The sequence below is a fragment of the Phoca vitulina genome, unplaced genomic scaffold (assembly GCF_004348235.1).
Source record: "Phoca vitulina isolate PV1807 unplaced genomic scaffold, GSC_HSeal_1.0 scaffold15, whole genome shotgun sequence".
NCBI classification, from domain to species: Eukaryota; Metazoa; Chordata; class Mammalia; order Carnivora; family Phocidae; genus Phoca; species Phoca vitulina.
In genome coordinates, this window is record NW_022589718.1 from 37,556,936 (window position 1) to 37,570,438 (window position 13,503).

General features: G+C 38.1%; 1 protein-coding gene across 2 annotated transcripts in view; it reads left to right on the top strand.

Annotated features, from left to right (window-relative positions):
* The window catches only part of CSMD1 (CUB and Sushi multiple domains 1), a 2,006,418-nt gene that overhangs the window by 1,429,775 nt on the left and 563,140 nt on the right, over positions 1-13,503 (top strand). For both annotated transcript variants that reach the window (XM_032413252.1, XM_032413253.1), the window contains exon 10: positions 2,199-2,320. In XM_032413252.1, coding sequence (XP_032269143.1) covers positions 2,199-2,320 — 122 coding nt within the window. The remainder of the gene's footprint in view (positions 1-2,198; positions 2,321-13,503) is intronic.

A 13,503-nucleotide genomic window follows, 5' to 3' on the forward strand; every position in this document is an offset into this window, starting at 1 on the left:
AAGTCAAGTTAAGGGTCAAGCTTCAAAGCAGACAAGTGGGACACAAGGCCACTGATGGAATGTCAGATTTGGTGAACTTTCCAGCAGAGTGATAACTGGGGCTAATGGCTGGATGGACACAAATTGTCCGTGGGAATGTAACAAATTAGTTCCCCACTGCACTCACTCACTCTCCAGATGTGTTTTTTGAAGTTTGAAATCCTTAGAACGGCACTTTGATACTATTAATTCAAAATTAAGTAAAATAAAAATATTTATTGAGTAACACAACATTATGCTTGTATCAACTTTTCAGTGTGAAATTTAACAAAGAATGAGCACGTAAGATAAAGACATTGTAACTCAACATTTATTGATGATAACTTTTCTTCTAAGGTTTTCTGATGAATGCTGTTAACAGGATGGTTTAAGAGACTTTCACGTCTGAAGCTCATGATCTGTTCTGAGAACATGCTCCTAAAACTAGATTCATTGAGTGCAGAGGTGGATGTGTTTACGTGCAGTTAACTCTCAGTTGGAGGACCTTTCAAGCCAGGACACACCTACTGAATTTTGAAAACCAGACCATCTTTTATGCATCTTGATCTAGGAAATCTTGCCCATTAGTGAAGTAAATGTCAATATTTTAAACATTGATTACCCCATGTTTTTGTTATTCAGTGTATAGCAGATTAATTTTTAGCTAATTATTTTCATAGTAAGTATCAAACAACCAAAAAGTTGTCTACTCTTCACATTTTTATTTCCACAATTATAGACACTGGATATGGTGCTAACGATAAGGGAAGGATGCTTTTTCAAAGTCAAGAAATTCACGACTTTGTAGGAAAGATAGATCTGTAGGTTAATCATTACAATAAAGAACTATTATCAGGAATAGGTGTAGTTTGTGTTATTGTTATGTTGATATATAGGACAAGAAGTGTATATTCCTGGGGGCAGTTAGGAAGAGCTCAGCTAGGGCACCTGGGTGGGTCAGTCTGTTAAGCCTTGGCTCAGGATCCAGTCCCACATCAGGCTCCCTGCTCAGCGGAGAGCCTGCTTCTCCCTCTGACCCTACTCCCTCTTGTGCTCTCTCTTTCTCTCACTCTCTCTCTCTGAAATAAATAAAATCGTAAAGAAAAAAAAAAAAAAAAGGAAGAGCTCAGTTAAATGTTTCTCCTGACCCTTCAGCAATAAGAGGGCCCGTGGAAGTCGGAATCCTATTCTCTCAATTTTGTGACTGAATCACCCACAACAATGCCCAACCTGTATTGGGTGCTCAGCCAAGAAAAAGAACAAAGGCAAGATGGAATCTGACTAGGATTAATCTTTTATTGGGTGACAATTTAATCAGCTTGTGTGATATGAAATCTAAGGAAAATGAACTATAACTTCCCTTACATTAGTTCTTTCTTGCGAAATTAGTTTCTCCTGCTCTTTTCTCAAACCCAGTTCAAATTATTAATGTGAAGACTGGATTGCATTGCAAGCTGACATTTGATTTCTAAAAATTATCTATTGACTTGAAAAAAAAAACCTCCTTTCTTAAAATGTAGGTTAGTTGAAATATTTGTTTTATAGTAAAAAACAGTCATATTTGTTGGGTTATGTCATTTCTATAATTTGCTTGGTCTTCCAATTTAAGGTAGTTTTTTTCTTTCTTTTTTCCTTTTAGAGTCCTTATGTCTATTTTCTTTCTCTAAATTGTCGACTCTATTTGAAGTTCCTGTTTGCATTGTGCTGTAAAGAAATTTGCATAGTTGATTGCAGAACAGAATCTAAAGCTTAAAAGAGACTTTGGAGATGATCCGTCCCACCATCCTCATTTACAGTGGAAAAGATGAAGTTATCCTACAGTGTAGGGTGTAGTGGGGGGTCTCTGGAACTCCGTCTATGGCATGTCCAGAGAAATGTATAGGCAGACTCTCTTTGAGTCAGAGAGGGATTTGAGGTGGACCAATCTGATTTGACATTGTCCATGATGATATCAGGGAAGTGGTCATGCTCTGAATGGTAATGCCTTGGGTTCAGTTTAGCATCGCAGGTACCAAACAAGGGTCCTGATGGCTGAGCAAACTTCCTTCACCAACTTGAGTTCATGAACCACTTTTTATCATAATTAGTGAATAGCTAATTTGATGTTCCATGTTTCTGTTATGTCTTCACCACACCGATAAAATGCTGCAGAAAATAATACCATCTCTATGTATTTCTAGCTAGAACATGTGGATCAAATCTGCGTGGGCCCAGTGGCATCATTACTTCCCCTAATTACCCAGTGCAGTATGAAGACAATGCGCACTGTGTGTGGGTCATTACCACAACAGATCCAGACAAGGTAAGGCTTCCACCTTCACCTCTGTATAGCTGATGCAATCAATACTCTGACTCAGACAACTGTTTAAGACGAACAGCCTCGCAAATGTCATGCACCCTTACAGTCTGCTGTTTGAATTGAAGAGCTCATGCTGCCTTGTGTAGAGATATCCGCATTTATTGGAAACTCAGTCTAGGATTAAATATAAAGTGAGTATTCTTCATTTGGTAGCCTCCCACTGGTTCTGGAGGTTCTGTCTATGTTCGTCTCCCACCCTCAGCAGTTTTGTTGAGATATAATTGACATATAATACTGTCTTACATTAGAGTGTATAACGTAATTATTTGATATATATATATAGCAGTTAACATATGTTATCTCACATAATTATAAAATTATTGTGGTAAAACTTTTAAGATCTACTCTCTTGGGAACTCTCAAGGATACAGTACAGTAACTATGAAGGCAATGGAATCAAGAGAGAATCAAGAATGGATTGGGAGGTGGGTGGTGAAGCCCTTACCAGAATGAACCGGGGGCACCCTGACCTACATCTGTCGTTCCTGCACCATTATTAATAATAACCTTCCTTTATTCTCCAAATTGTTCCTGTTTGGAATAATACAGGATCTCCCTACCCTGAACCAGGGAAAGGGCCTCAGGAACAAATTTTTGTTTTTGTTTATTTGTTTCTTTTTTTATGGGAAGAGATAATGAGTTTGGTTTTAGGCATAATGAGACTGAGGTGCCTGCTTGTATGTTCATTCAAGTGGACATAACTGGTTGAAGTAAATTTGGAATTCACAAGTGTGTCGTTAGCTGCTGAGATCTGGGATGTGCATGATGTTATGCAGAGAAGCCAAACAGAGTCAAAGAGAGTCATGCTGGTGGCATAGTTTTCTCTCTGTGTCAGTTGCAGGATGGAGTGGGCTTCCACTGTAATAAATGATAAGGATTTTTGCAATTCTAAGTGTCATATAAAGATCTTTAAAGCATTGAAGGCTTTTATGTGGAAGAAGCAGTGAACCCATGGCGTTCTGATAGGACAGGCAGGTGGCTCCAAGCTAAATCTCCAGGAAATTTGATTAAAACCCTTATGGTATTTTCAAAATTCATTTAAATCCAGATCACATATAAATAATCATGAATATTTTTATACTACAGATATACCTATGTATCTGAGTTTCTTTCTTTCCCATACATACTAGAATAATTGAAATCCCTATCTAAAAGGAAGCTTAGAATTCCTATTGTCTGAACACCCTTTACCTGACAGGTGAGAAACCAAGATCCACGGAATGTACTTGTTAAAGATTTCACAGCTATTTTGCTCCTACAGCAGGATGAGGACATGGGTCCTGCACGTGATGGTACTTCATTAGCTCTCGTCTCTGTAAGAAGAGTCATTTATTTCTGCAGCTATGTACTCCATTATCAGCATGAGGGATGCCATATGGAAATGAAATAATAGGTTATTCAGTGTGTCAATAGGATGTTTTTGGCTGTAGGTATTAGAAGAAGTTTTTAAGAAACATTATTTCACATAACAAAAGGGTAGAGCCAGCAAGATTCCAGGTTTAATTCAGGAGCTCAGGAACGCTGTTGAAGATCCAGGTGTTTCCCATTCTTTCCTGCTCCATATCCAGGGTGGTAACAATGCCTGCCCTCCTCAGGTCACAAGATGGCCGTGATGTAATCATGGTCAATGAAGAAATGAGGCATGTCTTTCTCAAAAATGGAAGAAATTTTCTAGAATGTCCCTAGCAGACTTCCCTTCAGGTCCAACTAAGTCTTCCGGCTCCCAGGGAGCCTGAGGAAAGAACTATCTGGAAGCCAGAAGACAAGGCTGATGGTTATGGTAACCAGTGTGCCTACCACATGCACACAAGCAAAATGTCAAAGAAAGAGGTTTCGGTAATCATCAGATTCATATTTTGTTTATGATGTATTTTAGATACCATTATTTTCCTGTTTTACCAGACTCCAGTGGCCTAAAATTTGTTAAAATGCATGAGGTGTGTTCTTTGACATTTTGAAGGTGATTTTTCAACTTGGCCGAACTGTAAAATGATCAATAAAATAATGAACATATGCAGTTTGGATTGATACATTTTTCTCATTTTAGGAGTTTCACTTTTCTCTCTCATCTTTGCATACATTTACATAGATATTTCTCATGATTTTGTACAGATTTTGTTGATTCTGAACACTCAACAATTAACATGTTAAATTTCGGGAAACTTGTGTTATATTGCTTCAGTAAATTCTCTGCCTTTTTTCCTTTATTTTGGTGAAATGTTCAGAGAAGAAACAAGACATTGCAAGTTGATGCACTCATACACACCAATACTCTTTACTAGAGCACCACTTAGACACCTGAAGGCATCTCAATTAAGCAGAATTACCATCCAAATTAAGAAGCAGTCATTGCCATTAAGTATAATTAGGCTTAATTTGATTCCTTGGGAGACATTCCAAATAAGGGGGTTTCCCGATTAAGCACACGGTGATGAAGGTATATTACATATTGAGCATAAGAGAGAAGAACAGTTATATAAAGGTATCCAGGCAATGACTCTTGCTAGAAACATTAACACAGAATTCTAGATAAGAAGTGCTGTTATACCTCAATCTGAATGTTTGACTTGATTTGCAAACTTTTAAGAAATAAGATAGAATAGAAAACTAAAATCAATTTCCAATGTCAATTGGAGATTAGTTAGTAAGCACCTCTTTGGTTGAAATGTTAACCCTCTCAATGATTTATAGACTTCCCTGGTCTTATTTTTGCTCTATTATATAATCAAGTGACATGTGTCCATGTCATTGGACATGGACACACGTGTCCAAGCATTAACATAAAATTGCTTGTATAAGATAATTACCATAGGAAGCTGGGTCATGAATATCACAATTTGTCATATTGTGGAATTTCAACTTAAAAAGACTACCTGAAATCTATTCAGAAATATATATAAATATATAATTTTCTTAATTATATCAATACATTATACATTATTATTGAATATATATTAATATATTTGCTAACAGATTATATATTAAATAACATATTAATTGTAACTAATAATTGTTAAACATATATATTTTATATATATATTAGGAGAACCTGCTATATAGTATGTTCTAGGTAGAAAGTTAAAAAAAAATTGCCTTGGGGAGTCTGGCTGGTGCAGTGGGTTGAGCATCCAACTCTTGGTTTCAGCTCAGGTCCTGATCTCAGCGTCCTGGGATCAAGCCCCGCATCTGGCTCAGGGTTGGGCATAAAGTCTACTTAGGGTAGCAGGAAGGGAAAAATGAAGGGGATAAAATCGGAGGAGGAGATGAACCATGAGAGACTATGGACTCTGAGAAACAAACTGAGGGTTCTAGAGGGGAGTGGGGTGGAGGGATGGGTTAGCCTGGTGATGGGTATTAAAGAGGGCATGTACTGGGCGCCTGGGTGGCTCAGTCGTTAAGCGTCTGCCTTTGGCTCAGGTCATCCTGGGATCGAGCCCCACGTCGGGCTCCCTGCTCTGCGGGAAGCCTGCTTCTCCCTCTCCCTCTCCCTCTGCTTGTGTTCCCTCTCTCGCTGTGTCTCTCTCTGTCAAATAAATAAATAAAAATCTTAAAAAAAAAAAAATATTCAAAGAGGGCATGTACTGAATGGAGTGCTAGGTGTTATATGCAAACAATGAGTCATGGAACACTACATCAAAAATTGATGATGTAATGTATGGTGATTAACATAACATAATAAAATTTAAAAAATAAAAAATAAAAAAACAACAAAAATACTAATGATGTAATGTATGGTGATTAACATAACATAATAAAATTAAAAAATTAAAAAATAGAAAAACAACAAAAAGACTAACGATGTAATGTATGGTGAATAACATAACATAATAAAAAATGATAATAAAAAAAAGATTATCTCTCCCTCTCCATCTCTTTCTCCCTGCTCACACTCGCTTGCTCTCTCTGTAATATAAAAAAATAAATCTAAAAAAATATTCCCTCAAGAAGACTCAATTTAGTGGAGAAGCAGATTTCTAAACACCCAAGTGCAACTCCTCCTGCCATACTAGTCTAGTAGAGAGTCAATAAAAATTAATTCACTAATTAGATATTTATTAATATATTTCATTGTATATATATATTCAATAATTCAGTTTTCTCAGGTAAAACTCATGATAACATATATGACCAAATTTTTTTTTTAAGATTTTATTTATTTATTTGACAGAGAGAGAGCACAGGTAGGCGGAGTGGCAGACGGAGGGAGAGGGAGAAGCAGGCTCCCCGCTGATCAGGGAGCCCAATACGGGACTCGATCCCAGGACCCTGGGATCATGACCTGAGCTGAAGGCAGACGCTTAACCTACTGAGCCACCCAGATGCCTATGTACGACCAAATTCTTGAGAAAGTAATATATGGTGCATGAGTTACAGATTAGAGGAATTATAAGCAAATGCTCTTAAAAGTTCATCCGTATGGTTTCCATTGGAAAGACTAAACATAGCTTTCCCTAGAATCCATACATGGATATGTGGGTGTGTGTCTGTATCTTCATATGTATACACATAGATGTATTTATATTTCAAATGCATTCTGTGCTGACATAATTTCAGTACCTAATTTTAGTTTGAGCTCCTTAGAGAGTATTTTTGTTGATGTTAAACTCTGAGAATTTCAAAGATTTTAAGCATTTGAACTTTGGGCTACGATAACAAAATACCACAGATGGGGTACCTTATAAACAAAGAAAATTATTTCTCACAGTTATGGAGCGTGAAAGTCTGCAATCAGGGTGCCAGCTTGGTTAGATGCTGGTGAAGGCCCTTGTGAAGAATATGACATCAGCGTGAAGCACCTGGAACATCTTCTAGAAAATGCTCAGTCCCTCCCTTTCCTCCCCCTCCTCTTCTTCCTCCCTGCCCTCCTCCTCCCCTCCTTCCTCCTCTCTCTCTTCCTCTTCCCCTTCTTCCTCCTTCCTCCTTCCCTATTCCTTCTTCTTCCTCTCTCTTCCTCCTTCCCTTCTTCTTCCCTCCTCCTCCTCTTCTTCCTGTTTTGCCTCTTCCTCCTCTCCTCTTCCTCCTCTCTGCCTTCTTCCTCATCTTCCCTCTCTTCATCTTCATTACAATTATTAATGACTACATTTAAAAAGACATAAATGAGACACTGAAGGATAGGTAAAGCTTTTAAATTTTGTGCTAATGACAAGGGGGGTCAGGAAACAGACGAAAAGAATGGCATTGCAGTGTGTATGTCTTGGAGACATCACTTTGCCAAGAGTCAGGTGGATTTGAAGGGCATGGGACTGGAAGCAGGAAACATCAGGACTTTGTTATAATTATGAAAGATTATATGAGCTTATGTCAGGAAAATGGTGTCAGGATTGGAGAAGAGAAGATGAATTTGAGAGGTATTTAAAGAGTACGTAATTAGTTACAACAATTCATACATTTATTTTATTTATTTTTTTTTAAAGATTTTATTTATTTATTTGACAGAGAGAGACACAGCGAGAGAGGAAGCACAAGCAGGGGGAGTGGGAGAGGGAGAAGCAGGCCTCCCGCGGAGCAGGGAGCCCGATGCGGGGCTCGATCCCAGGACCCTGGGACCATGACCTGAGCCGAAGGCAGACGCTTAACGGCTGAGCCACCCAGGCGCCCCTACAACAATTCATACATTTACATTACACCTTTTATTTAATGCACAACTCTTCCTATCTAAAGAAAAAATTTAAAAAGTTGCTTTAAATTTATTGCTTGTAAGAAAGTACAACTGTGGGGGCGCCTGGGTGGCTCAGTCGTTAAGCGTCTGCCTTTGGCTCAGGTCATGATCCCGGGGTCCTGGGATCGAGCCCCGCATCGGGCTCCCTGCTCAGCAGGAAGCCTGCTTCTCCCTCTCCCACTCCCCCTGCTTGTGTTCCCTCTCTCGCTGTCTCTCTGTGTCAAATAAATAAATAAAATCTCAAAAAAAAAAAAAAAGAAAGAAAGAAAGTACAACTGTGTATCAGATCCTTTTTGGGGAAGGAGCATTAACTTTTATTACTCAGGAGATTTTTCACATAATTTGAAGTAACAAATCCATACAGGTATAAAAAAGGCATTCATTTGCATTCAAATTATTTTAAATTTAAGGTAGAACTAAATATTATGTGTAATAGTTTATGGTGTTTTGAAATGGAATATGAAAAGATACAGTTCAGTAGGTTATGTTTACCCATTAGGGATTCCCAGATTGGTAGAGAGACGATTAGTTACATGATTATCGGTGGTGACACTGTCCTGAGTATCCTTATCCTTTCTGTCACAGACATCTTTCCCAGCCAGAGCGATGATGTGTTCTATTTAATGGCCCCATCAGTTGTCTTCTGGATCACAGAACATCTCTGCAGAAAGTCAGGTTGCTTGCCAGCCTTCCTTCTTGGCACAGGACGTGCTCCCTTAGTGCTTGTTGGCCATCATCATGAATCTTGTTACTGACTCGCTATTTCATCTCTGTCCACTCTCCAACATGTCCATCTCTCTGTGGCAGCGTTCCATCGCCATCCCCATTACCTTGTTTCCTACTTGTACCTTGTTCATGAGCTGAGTTTGGCTCCTGAGACTCTCCTTCTTGAGTCTCTGTGGATGCCCTTCTTGGCATCCTTTCTTTCCTGCCACAAGGGAGCCTACAGTTCCTTCTTCCCATTAACCTGATTTTCTCTCAACACCCCAATTAGTGCCTTCTTAAACCAAATGCAGTTATTTTGTTCATCTCTTCTTGGTACTCCAGAATAAAATAGGAAACAAGGTCTGCACTTTTGGTTTGCTTGCATATTAAGCCAAAACATGAATGACACACACACTTTTGTACACTCATGTATATGTGAATATATACATATACACACATACACGATGGACACAGCATCTTTAGAATGACTAATCTGTCAGTGAGTAATGGGCAGACCACAGCAAAAAGTTGAAAATAGAAAGAAAGACTGTAGACAAAAGATCCAGCAATGATTTACTTGATGTGAGTCAAGATCTAGGCTGGAATAGGGCTTATTTATAGAAATGGCAAAGAGTAAAATACCCAGGTAACACTACTGTGAGGAAAGTCCACAGAATTTACTGAGGGCTTGTTGTTGTTGTTGTTGTTGTTGTTGTTTTTACATAAATGTGGCTTTACGAGAGGAGACTTCAATAATTGCATGTCCAGAATTTGCTTGAAAGAACGAATCTTAGTCCTTAGTCCACCCTAAGGTGGAAGTTTTCTGTTTCTGTTTTGTTTTCTATGAGTTGTGTGTGTGTGTGTGTGTGTGTGTGTGTGTGTGTTTTATGAGAAAAGGGAGGCAGAAATAACTAGTTTTCTTTTCCCACTTAGGTTTACATATCTTAGAAGTGGTCACTCTTTTTGCCTTTTAATGCATATTAAGGACTCTGCATCTAAACACATTTCCTTTTGTGTTTTTCTTTTCAATGCTTTTCTTATTTAAGTGCATTAATAATTATACGCATAGAAAAAACAATACAAAACTTTTTCATTCAGTGTATTTTTAAGTCACACACTGTTGATAATTGCCAGAGTGGTGAACAGAGCAGTTAAAATCTCTGCTTGTGTGGAGATACCACTGCAGAAGGAAGAGAGAGAAAATCAGCCAATAACCCATTAGCTAGATAAAGTCAAATAAAGGAGGCACATAGCAAAATGTCCCTTTGCAGGGATGCTAGGCCTGTGGTGGTTTTTGCACTGAAGTATACCTTGAGAGAAATCCACTGTTGCCTGAGGACACTCAAAGCTAACAGAACTCTCTAGTGAGTTGTTGCTGCCATCCTTCCAGCTCATTTCTCTTTTTCTCTGGCCTTTCTTTAGTTCCTTTTCTTCTCCCATTCACCTTAAGAGACAGTTATAATTTTGGGATTGTCTCTCCCCGAACACATGATTCTGGGGTCTTGCAGGGCAGTTGTAATAGTGGAAGGAGAACCAGATGCATTACTTAAAGCCCCGGGCTCCAGCCTTTGTCCATTTCCTAGCTGTGTGGTTTTGGAAAGACATAAAAGCTCTCTATCAGTTTCCTCATTTGCCAAATAATCTTAATAATGAAGATAATAGAGAACCTGATGGTATTTCTGCATTTATCAAATGAATGAACATGTATGGGAACACCTCTAAGTTATTAATGTTACTGTTACTATTACAGGATCTCCTCTTAGTCTCTTCTTCTTACCTTCCATTGCTTCAAGGACTCTTCTCTGATCAGAGTGATCGGTTATCTAATCAACTTATCTGAACACAGTGCTATAAGTCCAGATGGTCCCAGGGCATTTATGGGGCATCCTAACAGCCCTTAAAATGGACAGATACAGAGAAAATTAGTTCTCTCTTCTTCACCAATCTGCTGCCTCTCCTACAGCCTTTCTCTGAGTTCCTCATATTGTCGTGCAATCCAGACAATTACCTTTATTCTAGACTCTTTTCCTCCTCTGCCTCCTCTAGTTGAGCATCTTTCCTTCACCCCTAAGTATCTTCTGAATTCATTCTCCCTTTTCCATTTCCCACTGTTCTCGCAACCAACTACTCTAGGTCAGCCTCTTGTTTTAGCTTACAGTGTGTATTGCTCTGAGAAAGCTCAGCTGTTTGTCTTGTTCCATTCTGCACCTTCCTAACTTATCTTCCACAATAAATGGAAATATCTTTGCTAAAAACTAAATATGTGTATAAATGTGCATATAATAAAATGAATATGTGATCACTATTTTACAAAATCAAATGACACAGATAACCAGAAAGCAAAAAGTGAAGGAACTAAATGTTTCAGTCCCCAAAATGATCAGTGCTAACTGTTGTTGCATACTTTTTTAAGACTTTTATATCTATGTTTCTAACCACAAACACATACACAAGGACATGGTTTTCCTTTATTTCCTTCCTTCCTCCTCCTTCTTGTTCTTCTTAATGGCACCTTTTAATTTTAGATATTATGCCACAATTTTACAGATTGCTTTGTTACTTTATAATATACTGCATTATATATATATAATATATATCCAGGTATAATTAATTTTTAGTAGATGCAGAGTATATACATCTCCAGATATAACTTACTATTTTTTTTAATAGGTGCAGAGTATTTTATTCTATCAGCCTCTTCTTTTAAACAGGTATTCAGACTGCAACCATTCTCCATAATCATAAACAATGCTTCTACAGACATCTTTATGTTCACTCTCAGCAACTATTTTGGCACGTTAAAGTCCTTGAATTAGAATTATAGTAATAATTTACACACATTCTTAATTTTGATACTTATTGCCCAAATATGTATCTTGTGCTAAAATTGTGTTCATGGAAACTCCCACCACAGTGCCTCGATGCTCACATTTCTACAGCAATGAGAACAAAGGTAAAACATGACTCTGTTGTTCTTTCACATTATATCCTCAATAATTCTCTACGATCCATGGGAAACGGTCCTTTTCATGAGATCTGTCTTTCATGGCAGGGCATCTGACACCATCCCACTCTCATTTTACCACTTGCTTCTGCAAGCTTATTTCCCCAGCCGTGCTGCTAAACTCTCAGATCTTGAAAGTATTATACTGCTGCATGCTTGTGAGCCTTGTCAGACTCCCTGAACAAAAACAGGGTATCAGGGTGAAAATGCAGTATTACTGAATTATTGAAGCAATATTCATCATCGGATTCATGGCAGAAATTCTGTACTTTCTTGTAAACCAACAAACTAATTAATGGATTGACCATATAATTTATTAACTGAACCAGAACTCTTTTAAAGGGTAATGTATTAATAATTAAGCTGGAAAGGGCCAAAAACTATAATTATCTTGGTAAATCAGGACCTATGTTACCCTACGAGGGGACAAAGGGAAAAATAACCACAAGTAGAAGAAGCTCTATTTTATTTTACTATCTGTAGTAGTAAAAAGATTACCTGCATACGCCAAGCATTTCTTGGGGGGTCTGACCACGCCTTTCAGCAGAAGCAGGAGAAATGGTCAAACCTCCCAAAATACAGGAAAAATTCCCCAAACAGTAATAGCTTTTTATGACCAATTCCTAACTTGCTGAAAGCTAAAAGTAAACATTGCATCTTATTTTTAAGAGTTTTTTGTTTATTTTTTAATGGTACAAAAAGTAAAGTTGCATCTTAGAAATCTTAAATTTGAATGAAATAAATTACTTAAATTATCTTTTGCAAGCAAGCCTATGTATATGACATCTTTGAATTTCCACTCTCTTGCACAGTGGATAGCCTATTGTGAGAAACAATAAATGATTTTGAATAAATGGCTGTAATAATGACCAAGCATTTATTGTTTTATATCACTGGGGAGGCAGAGAATGTTGTGCCATAACTAAAGTTTTGTTTTGTTTTTTAATATTATATAGCTGTCTCCAGGCCACCAATCCCACATATTACATGGGTTCTAAAAATAGCTAAATATATTGTACTAATATGTTTCCTGGTAAACAAAATATGATTTTCTTCAGAACGTCATACATACAACACGAAAGGTGCATTTGTCATTATTAAGCTCAGTTGTGGTTAATATTTTGCAAGCAGTAGGCTTTCCCATAGCACAGTGCTCTACGCTAGCTGGCCTCTATTGTTGACAGTCACTCAGTGGTTCTCACCAATGTGCAGACGTAAAACGAGAATATTCCAAAGGTCTGGATACTGTGTTCTGCTTGTCTTCACAATCCTCCAAGTGATGGTTTGACGTGTGCATTTGAAAGACTGTGTAAATGACCTGGTAATTGTTTTTGAGGGTTTCCGATGAAGTGTGAAGTGTGTTGATAGCTGTCAACAGGGCCAAGTAGGCCCCCAGCAGTGGAGGGGAGAAGGGCAGCCCACCGACTGGTACCCTCTGGCCATCTGTCCGTGGTCAGATGCTGAGCAGCTGTACTTGAAACAATAAATCTTGGCGGTGGAACAGGAACACCTTCCTTTTAAGGTGCTTACAAAGGAGAAATGCAAATTATTATTATTTTCTTAACAGGAAACAGCTAGCACCCATGTGACTTCCTTGAAGTCAGTGAAGTGATTTTGAGCTTATTTGTAATAGGGAATTTTTGTTGTTGAGAGAAAGGCTTGTATTTCATATGTCACATTTTTCTAGATGACTGAAGCCATTAGATTATCTCACAGGATCACCTCTAATTTCTTACATGATGAACAAAACTGTTCTTA